A 17745-nucleotide genomic window follows, 5' to 3' on the forward strand; every position below is an offset into this window, starting at 1 on the left:
TCAGACACTAATCCTGCTGGCTTCTTGATTTTGGATTTTCAGGTTCTAAACTGGGAGAAACAAATTCCTATTGTTTAAGTCACCTAGTCTATGGTATCTTGTCAGAGCAGCCCAATAATGCAGCATTTATCTTTCCATCAACAGAAATGTTAACAATAAAAAATACGTAACCACTGAAATACCTTTATATAGTTTCATTCACTCATCCTTCTTTCTTATTCCTGAGCCAGCTCTTCCCTACTTTCCTCCCTTCTCACCAGTGCTCCCAAATCTTTCCAGGGTTTTCCCTCTGGACTGGTGTTACATGGTCACTGAATTTCTAAATCACTTTTTGGAGTGTTTCGCTACTTTGGCACTTTAACTGACCCTCTCCAGAGGATACCACTGCTTCTAAAATTGAATGTTTTCAGCCCCTTATACTTCAGCATTGAGAGATGGAGTCAGTATCCTCCTCGTTCCCCACCCTCTTCCAGAACATTAATTCTCTACTGACATGAGAATAAGTCAATTTTTCTTTAAGCTCATGTCATTCGGCTGTCTCTTTCTCTGCCCATTCTTTTGAATAGGATGTTCTGATCTCCAAGATCACCCACTGCAATCAATTAAGATGATATTCCCATCTGGCTCAGCAACACTCCTCCATCCTGCAAATCCTGTCAAGCATCTGGATAACTGGACCATCTTTATGAATGCCCCTCAAAATCTAATTTCCAGGAATCTCTAATTCCTGGACAACACCACATCTTCCAGTGGCTCTATCTGAAAAAAAATCACTATTTCTAATTGTTTTTTAAGGATAGAACTTCTTAAGGTGAAAGGCAAAAGCAGCTTCATTCCTTCTCTCACCTGTGGCCCATTTACCACCCTCTCTTGGTCTGATTGTTGCTATCCCTAGAATGAAATCTGGAATAGAATCTATAACTTTTTGGGTCACTTCATTTAGACAAGAGTTTTTCAGTCATGTTTAGCAAAAAAAAAAAGCAACCTCATTTCATTAGCTTGAGTGAAGAATCCTCTATTTAATTACAAAAGTCCATTTTCACTGTCAAACTACACAAAAGAATTGCCTGTATTCACTTACTCCATTTCTTTAACCTTTCTAATCTGGCTTCTTTCTCTTCAGTCAACCCAACGTGCACTTGCTATGACTTTTTATAGCCTCCATATTACTAAACTCAGTAGTTACTGTTCAGCATCGGGTTTGTAGACTTCTGTGCATTCACGCTAAGTCACTTCAGTCATGTCTGACTCTTTGTGACACCGTGGACTGTAGCCCACGAAGTCTCCCCGTCCATGGGATTCTCCAGGCAAGAATACTGGAATAGGTAGCCATTTTCTTCTCCAGGGAATCTTCCAGTCCCAGGGATCAAACCTGTGTCTCTTACGTTTCCTGCATTGGCAGGTGGTTTCTTTACTACTAGTGCCACCTAGAAAGCCCCTGGAGACCTCTCAGCAGCACCTAAAAGAGTTGATGACTCCTTCTCTCTGGAGAACTCTTCTTTGGGCTCTGTGATATTTCAGTCTTCTGGTTTTTCTTCTTCATCTCTGCCTGATCCTCTGTCTCCCTTGCCTGTTTATTCTCCTTGATCCGTCCTTAAAATGGGAGTTCCCTGGGCTTCCCTGGTAGCTCAGTGGTAAGGAATCTGCCCACCAATGGAGGAGACTAGAGTTTGTTCCCTGATCCAGGAGGATCCCACATGCCATGGGGCAACTCAGTCCACTGGACACAACTACTGAGCCTGTGCTGTAGAGCCTGGGAACCACAGCTATGGAGCCCATGTGCTGCAACTACTGAAGCTCGGTGCCCTCGAGCCTGTGCTCTGTGATAGAAGAAGCCACTGCAATAGGAATCCTGTGCAACGCAATGAAGAGGAACCCCCACTGGCTGCAACTAGAGAAAGACCCTTGCAGCAACAAAGACCCAGCATAGCCAAAAACAAACAAACAAAAAAACCCTGGAGTTTCCTGAAACCCTGTCACAGGTACTTGCTTGTCTCGTCTCACAGTAATATTTCTCCTTAGGGGTTTTCATACATTTCACTGGTTTAATGAAAGAGAAAATCACACCACCTAACTTATTTTCAGCCAGGCTTCTCCTTTTACCTATGAATCCAACAGACTGTCCAACATAATTTGAATGACTCAGATTAAACTCCAGTCCCCAAATATTCAAAACTGAATTCATTCTTTCCTTCTTCAAATCCTGTTCTTTAGGATCATCTACAGAAGGCAAACAGAGTGCGCTGAGTAAATAAAAACACTGCTTTAAGTTAAAATCAAATAAATGCTTTAATTCACATTTTTCTTACAACATAATGAGAGCAATACTGCCATTATCCGACTTTCCATATGAAGATGTGGAGCACAGAGAGGCTGGTGGCTTGCTTACGGTCACAGAACCTGGAAATTCAGACTTCAGTTTGGAGACCATGCAGGGCTCATAGCCGCAACACTCTCAGCCACTATACTACACTGCTGGTCCTTAAAATTCTCCTCATTCTCATCCCACTAAATTCTATCAATCGTATCTACTGAAAAATGTCTGGACTCTTGTTGGTTTTTCCCATCTCCACTATCACTTCCTCTAAGTCATCATTATCTCTGATTTGGGTTATTGTAAGAGGAACCAGAGATCAAATTGCCAATATCCCTTGAATCACTGAAAAAGCAAGAGAATACCAGAAAAACATCCACTTCTGCTTCATTGATTATGCCAAAGCCTTTGACAGTGTGATCACATCAAACTGTGGAAAATTCTTAAAGAGATGGGAATACCAGACCACCTGACCTGCCTCCTGAGAAATCTGTATGCAGAAATCTGTATGAAGCAGCAGTTAGAACTGGACATGAAAAAACAGACTGGTTCCAAATCGGGAAAGGAGTACGTCAAGGCTGTATATTGTCACCCTGCTTATTTAACTTATATGCAGAGTACATCATGAAAAATGCTGGGCTGGACAAAACAAAAGCTAGAATTGCCAGGAGAAATATCAATAACCTCAGATATGCAGATGACAGCACACTTATGGCAGAAAGCGAAGAAGAACTAAAGAACCTCTTGATGAAAGTGAAAGAGGAGAGTGAATAAGTTGGCTTAAAACTTAACATTCAGAAAACTAAGATCATGGCATCCGGTCCCATCACTTCATGGCAAATAGATGGGGAAAACAATGGAAACAGTGACAGACTTTATGTTTTGGGGCTCCAAAATCACTGCAGATGGTGATTGCAGCCTTGAAATTAAAAGATACTTGCTCCTTGGAAAAAAAGCTATGACCAACCTAGACAGCATGTTAAAGAGCAGAGATATTACTTTGCCAACAAAGGTCTGTCTAGTCATAGGTATGGTTTTTCCAGTAGTCATGTATGGATGTGAGATTTGAACTATAAAGAAAGCTGAGTGCCAAAGAATTGATGCTTTTGAACTGTGGTGTTGGAGAAGACTCTTGAGAGTCCCTTGGACTGCAAGGAGATCCAACCAGTCCATCCTAAAGGAAATCAGTCCTGAATATTCATTGGACTGACTGATGCTGAAGCTGAAACTCCAACACTTTTGGCCACCTGACACGAAGAACTGACTCACTGGAAAAGATCCTGATGCCTGAAAGATTGAAGGTGGGAGGAAAAGCTTGAAAAGATGATACTGTAGTAAGGTGCAAAGATTGAGGACCAGAGAGACAGTAGCAGACAGCAATGGGCAGGAAAACAGAGCTCTTAGGAAAGTCTGAGATGAGCCACTAATTAAGACAGTGATTGGTACAGAAACTCTAAAAAGGAGTAGGAGAGTCCTTAGCAAATTGATCTGCTCAAGACAGTAGTTTCAAGAGTGTTCAACCCTAATTTTAGAGTATTTGACCCTAATCTTAAAATGATTTTGGAATAAGTCACTCGGGGTAGACAGTAAGATTCAGACCCTGAGAGTACATGTTTGCAGATTTATCTGAACTAATCACTACATTTATCTATGAGTGGAGCAGGAATTTGTGTGTGTGGGAGGTATCTTTTCTTCAAAACTGGGAGAGGAAAAAAATCCAAAGCAAAGAAGGGAGAAACAAAGCATCTAGGAGGTGAAGCTGGAGACATTCAGGGATGAGGTGGGCAGAGGAAACCTCTTACGCTCGTGACGAAGAACAGAGACAAGGATATCTTGTGAGCGGGAAAGAGCTTACTTTATGTTTCTTGATGACAGATGTACATGAAATTAAATGTATAGAATGATCTAATTTTTTAAAAATAAAAATTTTATCCACATATACACATGTGCCAAGAAATTAGGCTGACATGAAGTATATCAAGATATGAGAGTGCCTGCTACTTTCTTGATACTTTTTGTATCTTCCACAATAATAAAAGAATTTTTCAATATATAAAAGAATCATAGAGTACAGATATTTAGAGATAATCTGGTACAAAGACCTACATTTTCCGAAGAACAAAATAAGTCTCAATGTGACATGATGGTCACAGCAGAAATGAAGCAGATTTCTGTGTATCTGAGTTTCCTTTCAGTGATTTCCCTTGTGTCATCTTGCCTTTTTATTTATGTGAGTTTTTTAACCTATACCCAAAACTTTACCTCTAATTACTTTTCGTATTGCTTTCACAACAGCAACGGCAACCTAGTGTATTTTTATTCAATCCCAATTCTGTCATCATACATTTGTAGTTCCCACAATATATGACATCTAAGACGACCTTGTGAGTATGTCTTCTACAACTTCTTTCAAGTAACTGAAAACATTTTGTCCAGGACATGACCAAATTCAGAATCCTGACACTGCGAAATGGGTAGTACTCCAGGGACATTTCAGAACAGAAATCCTGCAGGTAAAGATGTAACTCACTATTGCCACCTGGTGGCAGTGATGGTGGATTCCAGGGGCATGTTATACACCGACCCCAGGTGCTATTATGGCAAGCCACTCCAGTACTCTTGCCTAGAAAATCCCATGGACGGAGGAGCCTGGTGGGCTGCAGTCCATGGCGTCGCTACGAGTCAGACATGACTGAGCGACTTCACTTTCACTTTTCACTTTCACACATTGGAGGAGGAAATGGCAACCCACTCCAGTGTTCTTGCCTGGAGAATCCCAGGGACGTGGGAGCCTGGTGGGCTGCCGTCTATGGGGTCACACAGAGTCGGACACGACTGAAGTGACTTAGCAGTTAGCAGTAACAGGTGCTATTACAATAATGCACAAGGGAATCACTATGGACTATACCAGTCTCCACTACTCTGTACAAAATAATTCAAATGGATGAGTGTGGTATGAAAACATTATGGGTTATATTTATATTTAAATGTTTATGCAAGGCTAATTGCACAAAATATTAGTTCCTGCTAATCATTTTCTGCTTGTGAAAGTTTAAAATCTTCCAGCTCTTTTTGAACATTTTTTGCACTTTAATACTATTCCTGTGATACCATTTCTTAATTTCTCAGTTGAATTATTGCAATTAAAATTCCACTATGTTACATGATGAGAATTAAGCTTTCTTTCACAGCTTCCTCCACTGAACCACTTAAGACTTCTCAATTCTCCATCACCCTCCCATTATGGCTATCATATAATTTTGCTTAGAGCAGAGTTCAGCATTCAGAATGTTGTCTAGAGATTTACTAAAAACTGAGAAATCAGATATATATTACTTTTCCTGTTTTGTGTCCCCTGCTTACTTGATTAGTTTTCTAAGTGGATACCACTAAATCAGCCCAAAATATTCCCTGGTTATTTAAATGTTTTCTCTGAAAAAGAAAATGATACAACACCTAATCTACAACAAAGTGAAGTGACAGTCACTCAGTCGTGTCTGACTCTTTGTGACCCCATGGACTATACAGTCCATGGAATTCTCTAGGCCAGAATATTGAAGTGGGTAGCCCTTCCCTTCTCCAGGGGATCTTCCCAACCCAGGGATTGAACCCAGGTCTCCAGCATTGCAGGCAGATATTTAATCTACCACAATATTCTACCAGTTCCATTGTCTCAGAGACATCTCTTCCAGGGCTTTCCTGTCTGTCCTACATCTAGTCATTTTCTTCCTCTAGACCGGCAAGGAGCTATCTAGACTTAAGTCTACCCTCTTCCTTCACTGATAGTTCGACTGGGTATTGATTTCTAGGTTGAAAACAATGTTACTTAGATTTTTAAAGGCATTCTCCCCTGATTGCCTGTGAGTTTCCAGGGTTGCTGTAAAGAAGTTTCCTGTTATTCATGTTTTTTATCCAAAGGAATCAGTTTTTCTCTCTTTCTGGAAACTCAGGGCCTTCTCCTCATTCACTGTATTCTGAACTCTCAGTGTTCTTCCCTATGTGTATCTGTTCCATCCATTTTGCTGGTAACCAGTGGGAGCTTGTCATAAAAATTATATTTTTCCATTATGAAAGTTTTCTTGAATTTTAATAGAATCTTCTCAGTTTTCTCTACTCTTTTTCTGAAACTCCTATTTTTTCTCATCTTGTTTATTCCTTTTATACTAAAGTTTCTACTTATATTTCATATCTTTACCTTGTATTTAGTATTTTATAAATTATTTCCTATTTTGATTATATATGTTTGGCTTCTTGGTCTATTATAGAATGTCCTTCATATTTCATGAATGCAGATTCTTTGTTCCCCTCTCTGAATATATTAATGATAGCTTCTTTTCTTGTGTTTTCATCTTTTTGTACAGTCTGTTTCCTGCAAGTTTCTGTTTTCCTTTTCTTTGTTTAAGTCTCTCTCTTCCATGCCTGAGTCTGTCTTCAGATATCCAGGAACTTTGGTGCTTTGCTCATATTTAAAGCAGTGAAAAGCTGGCTGGAATCCTTGGACATGTGCTTTGGGATTTGTTGGTGAATGTGGGCTCATATCTAGTATCATCTGATCGGGGCTTTTTTGGGAGAACACCCAACACTATATATTTTCATCTTTTCTTTTATGCTGGCTACATTACCCAAAGAAAAACCTCCCTGGTCTCTTGCCTACTGACACAAGGAGGAAATAGGTCTGGTTATTGGGGCTAGCAGCGTGGAAGGCAGGGTTCTCACTGTTCAACATATAAATGGTCAGTCGTTTTCATCATGAAATTCATCCCCTATTCAGATCTGCATCGGGTTCTCCTTACCCTCTGTGTCACCTGTCTAAAGATTACACTTCTGTTTGGTGGAGGAGGAACAGCTGTATCCATGGAGACTTGGGGGAGAAACTTGTGTATTTAACTATTTCTTAAACAATTTTTAAAGTACCCTCACTTTTCAACATTTTAAAAACTTTGAGGGCTACTGGTAGGTAAATTAGATTGCTTATTTTCTTTCCTCACTGTTGACTAGAATTTCACTTTCATTGACTAATTGAGGCATTTCCCACCCCTTCTTTAACTTTCCAGGTTCCAAAGTGATTTTGCTGTCATCTTCTCACTTGACATTTTTATAATTGTGACTTTACCTTAAAAAGTCTATTCTTATTTTAATGAAGATTCAGGATGCAGTGAAGGTAAATGGACCTGAGTGAACTCCGGGAGTTGGTGATGGACAGGGAGGCCTGGCGTGCTGTGATTCATGGGGTCGCGGAGAGTCGGACACGACTGAGCGACTGAACTGAACTGAACTGAACTGAACTGAATCTGCCATCTTGTTGGAAGATGCAATATTTCTCTTTTAACTTTAAAATACAAGTAAACAAATGATTCTTGACTAATAATTCTTGCACAGATTGACCTTAGTGCCTCAATGGCATCCACGTTGGGGGAGGATGGAGAAAACAGGGAAAGGAGAGGAAAGCTCCAGAGTGCATAGAGAGAGTGACAGTAGGGCCATGCAGCCTTGTTCATTCTTGATGTGTTGAGTTTATATGGTCTTGGTTAAGAGGATAACACATTATCCTTTCTAGCTTTAATTCAACCAGTCCTTCCACAGTGTGCTTCTGGCTTTAAGTGATTTCTACAGGAAGTTACTTAAAAAAAAAACCCTAGAATGAAGACAACACAAGAAAATGTAAGAGGACATCCTTCTCCTACTCTTGATGTAAACTCTTCATGAAAATCTGGTGAGGATCTAATCATCAATAACCTGACTCAGAAGAGCTGGTAACAGATTTGAAGTTATCAGTAAGATTCCTTGAATGAGGATTTATATCCACTATAGCTAATAAAGAATTATGATGCACAGTGTGAATCAGGATATTAGTTTATACATTAATAGTAATAGTATAATGAATAGGTATTTAAAATTTAGCACACAAAACAGGACTTTTCATAAAAACTGTTTTCATCAATGCTGAAAATCAATTAAATCCATTATTTATTTTACAAAATGTTATATCCTGTTAAGTATTTAGAAGCTTCCTTTGTAATTTCTTAGTGTAGAACAAAAAATCAAAACATACATGCTATTGAAAAAAAAAATTGTGCTCTTTTATAGTGGTAAAAAATGACTGAAATAATATATAAATAACAAGCAGTGCAGGACATCAGTACAAGTGTGTGCGTGTGTATGTGTGTCTGTGTAGGATTATATATAAAAAAAAAACAAAGAACAAAAAGATAACAACTTCAAAATAATGCAGGAAAGAGATGGAAAGAATAATTACTCATTTTCTTTAAAATTTTTGTTACCTTTAAATATGTATATATTAAAATATTTCACAATCAAGATACATGAAAAACAATTTTGGGACAAAGTAAATGTATCCTTTTGTTAGGAAATATCACTGGACTATGAAAAGAAAAATATTGTTGAGAATTTTAGGAGACAAAATAAACACAGCATTAGAATAAATTCTATGGGAGGTTTATTTTATGGAGGTATACTGTACAGTTAAGGGAAAGTACAGCTGTTTCCAACATGGCTAAGCTCATGTTACTTGCTAGATAATATTTCCACAATATAAAAGGTGAAGAACCACATTTTCGTGGTTCAAAATTAAAAGATATATAGAAAAAATGCATTATCAATAGTCAATTATTTCTTTAATAACAAAATGTTTTGTGGAAACCCAGCTAAGTAAACCAATGGAGCCCAGCTAGGGTTTTGACTACAACAAACATTAAAATCTTGAGTGAGGTTGTGTTCACGGGCTGCTGCTATGTTTCTTCATTTTTTATGAATGTCAAAATAAATTATTTATACAGAAGTGAATTTACCTCACCACCTGTTGTTTGTTGTTATTTAGTCTCTCAGTTGTATCCAACTCTTCTGTGACCCCATGGACTGTAGGCCATCAGGCTCCTCTGTCCATGGGATTTCCCAGGCAAGAATACTGGAGTGGGTTGCCATTTCCTCCTCCAGGGGATCTTCCAGACCCAGGGATTGAGCCTACATCTTCGAGTCTCCTGCATTGCAGGCAGAGTCTTTACCACTGAGTCACCAGGAAAGCACCACCTGCACGGTAAATCCCAGTACCTGAATCAGCACCACCTGAATCCCAGTATATGTCAGAAATATCATCGTTTGTTCCGATTTAATACCATTGATAATGAGGCTTCCAAATTCTCAATTGAATGGCATGAGTCCTCATAAATTGGATTAGTGAGTAGAATAGTTATAATTTCTTTTAAAACTTCAACTTCATCTTGTGTTCCCAGAGGTGCAGAAAACTGCCAAGTTAAAAAAAAATACCAAGTAAAATATGCAAACTTTCAGCTATGAGTAAGGACTGAGAAGCCATTGTCTAGACACGGTGACTAGAGTTGCCATCACTACACTCAACAATTGAAATTTGCCAAAAGTAGAACTTAAATGCTCTCAAAAAAAAAAAAAAAAGACAAATATGTGAGGCAATCTGCCAATCAACCAGATAGGGGAAACCATCTCACCATGATTACCTCTTCAAGTCATGATTGCATACTTTAAACATCCTGTGATCTTTTTCAACTTTATTGAGGTATAAAGGACAAATAAAATCATAAGATATTCAAAGTGTGCAGCATGGTGATCTGATCTACGTATGCACTATGAAAAGATTATCCCCACCCAGCCCTCCAGGACTTCAGTTACAGCATGTGTTCCTCCCTTCCACTTCCTCTTTCATTGGTCACATATTCAATATCAGTCCCCTGACCAATCGCAACTATACGGTAGTATTATCACCTCTAGTCCTCACGTTTTATATTTGGTCCTCTGACCTTATTTATCTTATAGCCAAATGCTTGTACCCTATTGCTAAATCTCCCTATTTACCCACTCCCACCCCCTGGCTCCTGGGAACCAATTTTCTATTCTTTATTTCTACGAGTTTTACTTTTATTTTCAAGATTCCATATATAAATGAAACCGTGCAATATTTGTCCTTCTATGTCTGACTTATTTTACTTAGCATACTGCACTCAAGGTTCATCCATGTAGCTGGAATGACAGAATTGCCTTTTTTTCCCCTCATGGCTTAATAATATACCATGATATACGCATACCACATCTTCTTAATCCATTCATTCATTTTTCCCGTATTTGGCTATTGTGAATAATGCTACAGTGTGAGTGCAGATATCTCTTCAAGATCCTGTTTTCATTTCCTTTGAATTTATACCCTGTAGTGGGATTGCTATATCCTGTTTTAATATTTTGAGAGACCTTTCCATTGTTTTCTATAGCGGTTGCGCCAATTTACATTCCCACCAACAATCCATAGCGGTTCCCTTTTCTTCAACAACCCTTGTTATCTCTTGCCTTTTGGCGATGTTGTGATTCCTAAAGGGTATGTGATAGCCTTTCTCTCTCTCTCTTTCTGCTCACATCTTTATAACCTGCAGAATTTGGCTGGTTGGGTAAAGGAAACCCATAGTAGGTTGTGTCAAGTGAGGTCTCAGCAGTGCTAAAAACTGGTTTTGCTGCCCAACTAACTTCACCTGGTCTAAGAAAAGGGAAAAGCAATTTAGAACTTTTGTTTGTAACACCTACCTGATCTAATTTAAAATGCCATTTCCACATTTGATCTAGGGGCCAAATATTCTAGAATTGATATCTCCCTATTTGGCAGAAAAAACACCCCTAGTCCATGATATTATGAACCATACTTATTACTGTTACAGGGTTCTTAGAATTCTTGGAGAATATTAGAGAGTGCTGTTTTATAGAATTTGATTTTGAATAATAAGGATTTCACCACCAAACTAAACAACATCTAATTAAAAGCAAGATTCAATTTGTTCAAGGAAATTTTCCTTTGAACTTTTCCTTTTGGGGAAACTACAATTTATATAAGATGAATGGAAAACAATTATTTTAGGCCTTTCATTAAAAACATACTGAATTTCCAATTCCTTTCATTCAAAGATGCCTGGAGGTTTAGAAATTGAGCTAGTGTAAAAATCTGAGAGATTTCTTTGATTAATACCAGTGCTTGAAAGAAAGAAAAAACATAGCAACTTGATTCTTTTTTTGGTGTATAAAAATTGATTTCCGGATACCTGAAATTCATTTCTTATGGAAATAATATGAGTGATGATTGGTCTCCCAACTGCTCCACTGGAACCTGACAAATTATTCCCTCATATATGTCAGTGTCTTTTGGGATCTTCCTTTCTTCTTGTTCCTTTTCTTCTCTAAAAATATTTCAGCTACTTTTGGAGTAATAAAGAATTTATGGGGTAAATACCTACCTACCATTTTTATTCTGGGCATGAGTAGGGAGCTCTGCTAATGTCTGGGCCATTGCCTATGGTGAAAAGGAAACACTGTGAGTCTTTTTCATGTATGCAGCTTAGGAATGGGACTCAGATAGAAGTGCTCCTGAATCGCTTCTGGAATCTGAGGAACTAGTGAATATCCATCGGCTTCAAAACCAACATATAATCATCCCCATTGGCTGCTGTAGCAGCAGCAACAGGAAAATTACCATCAAATTATCATTATCATCTATACCAATACTTTGAAATTCCAGTAACAAGAATTTTAGGACTGATAACATTTACAAAGAACTCATACAACTCACTAGCAAAAACAACCAAACAAGCAAACAAAATAACCTCCCAGATAATCCAACTGAAAAACAGGCAGAGGAACTGAAAAAACACATTCACAAAGAAGACATCCAAATGGTCAACAGGTGCATGAAAAGGTTCTTAACATCACTAATCATCAGAGGAATACAAATCAAAAGCGCAATGAGCTATCACCTCACAACTGTTGAAATGGCAATCATTATAATAGCTTTATGCTAAGTGAAATAAGTCAGGCAGGGTAAGACAAATACTGCATGGTATCACTTTTACAGGGGCTTCCCTGGTGGCTCAGTGACAAAGAATCTGCCTGACAATGCAGGAGATGTGCGTTCAATCGCTGGGTTGGGAAGATCCCCTGGAGAAAGAAATGGCAACCCACTCCAATATTCTTGCCTGGGAAATCCCATGGACAGAGAAACCTGGTGGGACAAAGTCCATGGGGTAGCAAAAGAGTCAGACAGGACTTAGTAACTAAACAACAATCATTGATATGGGAAATCCATAAAAGCTGAACGCATAGAATGGCAAGTAGAGTGTTGCTTACCAGGGGTTAGAGGGGAGAGCAGGGGAAGATGGGGAGATAAAGGTTAAAGGGTACCTGCTTCCAGTTTTAAGATGAATAACTTCCAGGTATCTAATGCAGGATTATTATGATTAATAACATTACATACATTAGTTGAAAGTTGCTGAGAGTAAATTTTGAACATTCACACTGCAATAAATGGTAATTATACAATATGATGGAGGTGTTAAATAATGCTACGGTGGTAATCACTTTTCAACATGTAGGTGTATCAAATCAACACATTGGTGATTCGAATGTGTAAAAACATGGCAAAATGGTGTAAATTACCAAATAACTCTATGCCCTTTTGTTTCTTCTTTTTCTTCTTTGAAATTTATTTTAAACCATCCTCTCTCAAAAAGAGTAATATTTGGATCTTTTTTGACTTGCAGTTCACATTCAAAGCCAAACCACACAGGATTTAATCTAATTCAATAAAATGTCTTATCTACTTGATGAAAAAAGCAGAAGACTGAAACATTATGAATATAAATATTCTTTCCATTTTATGGCTAGATTAAGTCGATACAGATTCTCCCACATAATCAGTTAATCTTAAATTATCCAGTTTAAATCTGGCAAAGAACAGGTGCAGTTTATTATAACATCTTATAATTATGTTTCTATGTGAGATATGTAATTGTCAAAAATAAAAATCTTATTTTTTAATATAATTTTTATTAGAAAAAATCTATCTTAAATGTATAGTATGTAAAAAATACTTTTATGCGACCCCCTATAAATAGCACTTTATTAGAGCAAAAAGTTTTCCCTTAGTTTTTATTTTACACCAAGCTAAAATTTTATGTATGAAGTTATAGAACAAGCATAGAATCGTTGTTCAAAGGCCTAGCTCTTCTCTACCAAACTCAGAACTTATTATCTTTACTGCCTAAAATAGACCCCAGTTATCTCACATTTCCCTGTTGAAAACTTATTCCTCCCTCAGTGCATCACAAACTTCTTTTATCTAGCTTTCTGTAGCAGAGGCATCTTCCACGCTTTTATCACTCTCATCCACAAAGTCATACTAACCAGAAAGTCCAGTTAGGCCCATACCTTCTGTCCTCAGCTTTGTTACCACAGTAAGCTTCTCAAAGGGCAGAATTTACCATACTGCCCTCTAGCTTCAAAGCTCTCCATTTCCCTTAAGATAAACTAGGATCCTTTGTATGGCACGAACTACTATTTTTCACCTGGCCCAACCTCTCCAAACATTCCACTTTCCACAGCTCAACCCTGGCACCTGCACTGGACATGCTTCCTGAAAAATCCCCTCTCTCTACATTTTGGGGTCTTTGAATTTTATGTATTCTCTGATTACGTTACTTCTTCCTTTTTCATTCCTTCATTAATTAGCCAAGATATTTATCTACTGAATGCTTCCTCTCTGTCAAGCAGTGGAATGTGGTAGGGTATTAAATGGGGAACCAAGTAGGCCTGGTCCCTGCACACATGGAGCATGCATATCTCTGACTGTGAGTGCCATCTTCCCTCCAGATTCAGATTTCTTGACCTCACATTCCCTCTTGGCAATATTCCCAGACTGAGCTAGTTGTTTCAGCTTCTGGGAGATCTGGTCTCTGTGTGTACCTGTGGTGTGGTATTTATGTCATAGTTTTTTTTTAAAGTCCATCTTCCCCATTAGACCCTGAGCTGCTCATGGTAAACAGGAGGTCTTTTCATCCATAGACTTTCCTACCAATCCTGGGACAGTGCTGGATAACCAATCCATTGGAAGGGTCTTGATCTCAAATTTAAGCATCACACCAGAAAACTGGGTTTCTTAAGATGACCACAAGAGAGTTACCAAGTGAGTGCAAGTATACCCAACAGTTTTTAAAGCTCATTTCTGATGCATTTTTCTGTAATACACCTGGCAGACTGCTGATTTTCTATGTCCTAAAAGAATTATTTCCCTCCCTAAAGATGATAATATTTTCATAAATATGTATTCAATTCTCATCTTAAAAACCTTTAAAGTACACTGTAGCTAGTGGTTTAAAACTTTTCACTACATTAGTTTTCTCTTTACATAAAAATTACTCTTTCCTTAAAGATTTCTGTAAATAACAAGACGGTTTTCTTTTTCCTATTCAGTTGCATGCTAATGCAGTATAGCCCGAGGAAGGAACATATGCCCCACTCTATTTCTAATGCCATGGTTACCGTAGAACTACTTCTATGCAGGTTTACTTTTAAGTGGTCTCGAGATATATTTCTCCCAATAAAACCTAGTACAGTATTTTTATATTGATTTATTCTGGGAAAATGAATTCTACAGGATAGTTTACAAAAGTATTCTTCCTTCCTTTAATAGCCAGAATGGCTACAAACAGTCCCTCCATCTTCATTTGACAGTAGCAGCTTATGAATTCTACTGGAATTTACTGGCAAGGAGGACACTAAAGATAACTGGATTGTAATTATACGAATAGGAGTTGCTGTGTTCATAACCTGGAAGTAATAGAATGTGCTTAATAAAAAGGCAGCAAGATTTTGATAAGAAAATGAAACAATATTCTGAGGCTAGCATTATATTTCTTTAAATTACATATGCTAACTGCCATCACTATGGCATCTGTTAAAAGGAGAAAATGATGCTGATTTCAGAGCCTAAAACTTTTTCTATGAGGATTTTGATTTCAGACCATCTACGAAGATGTATCAAACCTTACACCATGCTTTGACATAAGGAAGTAAAGTAATTCATAGACAAGGAAGCAAGTAACGGATTTTAAAATGCATACATATCTAACTGCAGATCTAATATAATTTCATGTATAACTATTTAGAGAGAATTAAATTTAATGTACCTTTTCCAGCTCCATCTTGCTTGAAATTTTCCCTGCATCATTACTGTATCTGAAAAATAAAATGACCCAGTTTATAATTTCGTTAAAATATAATTCTGAAAATCCTAATCAAAATAATATTCTTTACCCCAGAACTGGTTTTGTTTTCTCTTTTCTCTCATTTGCTTCTTGTCTGTTAATACTTTCTGCAAAACATTAAATAGAAAAAAATTAAAATGAAGGATTATCAGTGTATGTGTGGTGTGTGAAGGTGGAAGCATTATGAGAGGCTGAAAATAAACAAATTCACTTTGTACTGACATAACCTTCATCATAATAAAGTGTTTTACAAACACCAATATCCTCCCGATATTTTTCTCACTGCATCAGAGCCGTTTATCAGAACCAGAAATACCCAAGGTAGAATGTGATGCTGTCTCCAAATAGAATACAGGAATTAAAGGTTCACAAGTTATGCAGGAAAGTCATTTCAGGGTAAAAGAGTAATCTGAGTCTACTGATAAAATAAAAGAGAGTTTTATCCGATTGGTTGAAGTGTAGAAAAGTCATTCTTTTTCTTCCCCTTTTGTCAGAGAATGTAAATTCAACCGTTAATTGAAGATAAAATATTTGGGTAATATAATTCCCTTGTATAAATACTGGGAAATAGAGGTAGAGTAAGGTTGAATTCATATCATGCCTGTATGGATAATTAATTCAAAATATAATCCTTGAGTTTATCCCATTGCCCAAATAGCTAGATCCCACCATGGCCAAAGCAAAAGTGATACCATCGATTTCCAGTGCCTGGTTGGTAGATCCACTGAAATAAGTCATCTGAGTAGCCTCCACCTCTGCTTCTGCACTGATGACCTGCTGGGCCACAGCCTCCACGATGGGCATCACCATGGCAGCAGTAGAGGTGTTGCTAAGCCACATCGACAGGAAGGCAGTACTGCTCATGAACCCCAAGGACAGCCTGAAACAAGAGGGCCTTCAGTATGAATTGTGCTCTCTAGCTTCACCAGCTCTATAGTATTTACCTGAAAAGGACGTTGTTAGTGAGTTGAGAATTAATTTTTTCAAAACATAAAGACAGTTAAGGTTTCACCCAGATAAAGAATTCTGAGAACAGGATAGACAGGTAGAAATCCAAATGGCACAAGTAAAACAGGACTTATTATAAGGTTTGTCTCCCTGGAAACTGTAAGAGTCTTCTCTCCAAAACCAGAAAAATGATAAAACTTATAATCAAACTGCAAATTGGTAGATGGTGTAACAGCTTATAATATTACATCAATATTCAAATGCCCTTTACAGATGGCCCATCTTCAAATACTAGTAAAATAAGGTGCAATTGGCTTTCGCATTTAGGATCCCTTATTCTTTCTTTTATATTTGGGTCATATCTCTGTTTATTTGTATATGTGCCAAGGAAGAACAAGGGCAAGGAGGGAGGTTAATATTTATAAATCTGCATTTTACTCATTTATTACTCTGGTTCAGTGTACGGTGGGTGGAGGAAATGGTTAAAATCACTAGCTAAAAAATGAGGTTTCAGAATTTTCTGTAGATTCAATTATTCATGCTCTCCTGAATCTGACATTCCTGTCTGTTGTCAAGAGCTGGATGTATTACATTGTCTCCTCATACAAATAGAGTAATCCTTCTCCCTTAAAAAATAACATACCTAAGATTATAGGGTTTTAAACCATGTCTATAAGCTTTCAAAATCACAACTGGGGGAAAAAACACGATCTCTTTTGAGTAGAGGTCCAAGAATGTCATTCAGAAGCATGTCTTTCCATATAGAACCATTTAGGAAATTCTCTTTCTTTTGAAATAGATCTATAAGAAAAATTCCACATTATACATTCCAACTACAGATAAGGTGGATATTTTCTATGTGAAAAATGAAACAAAACTTTCAAGGAAACTGTTTAAACAATAAACTATTCTTAGTTAAAAAATAGAAACAATTTCAACTTAAGGCATTGGCAAAACAATCTCTCAATACAAATCTTTCAGTACAAAAAGATTGGGAAATGATAAAACTTGTGTGTGGTAAAAATGCCTTAACTTGAAAAACCACTTAGTGGTATAATGGACAGGACCCTGTCCCACTGCGCAGTGCATGACTTGCCCCGTCGGGCCAATGAGCAGATGGCCAAGGAAAAGAGACACATTTCTAGAGCATTTCTAGAGGCATGGAACACCATTTCATTTTAAGAGTGAAACGTCCTTAACACATACATGTTCTAAAATTTTTAAGTTACAGATGTTTGTACAAAATAGGCTTCATCTGAGTTATTGAATGCTTTTGCTATTTAACAAAAGAGTGTGCTCCATGAATGATAAACACAGACATTGTTATACCCTAACATGAATTATGCAGCATAATTCAACAAATTTTCTTATGTTTAAAGAAAGATGAGGTGGGAAGAATCACCTAAGGTTTTAAAGCAT

General features: G+C 37.6%; 1 protein-coding gene across 1 annotated transcript in view; it reads right to left on the bottom strand.

The window, feature by feature from the left end:
• Window positions 1-17745, bottom strand: part of SLC13A1 (solute carrier family 13 member 1) — a 79264-nt gene that overhangs the window by 60155 nt on the left and 1364 nt on the right. The window contains exons 3-5 of the mRNA XM_088831803.1: window positions 16071-16258; window positions 15428-15485; window positions 15301-15349 (exon numbers count right to left, since the gene is read on the bottom strand). Coding sequence (XP_088687929.1) covers window positions 15301-15349; window positions 15428-15485; window positions 16071-16258 — 295 coding nt within the window. The remainder of the gene's footprint in view (window positions 1-15300; window positions 15350-15427; window positions 15486-16070; window positions 16259-17745) is intronic.

Source organism: Moschus berezovskii, chromosome 3 (genome assembly GCF_049115385.1).
Source record: "Moschus berezovskii isolate FMDL1 chromosome 3, NW_MosBer_1.0, whole genome shotgun sequence".
NCBI lineage: Eukaryota > Metazoa > Chordata > Mammalia > Artiodactyla > Moschidae > Moschus > Moschus berezovskii.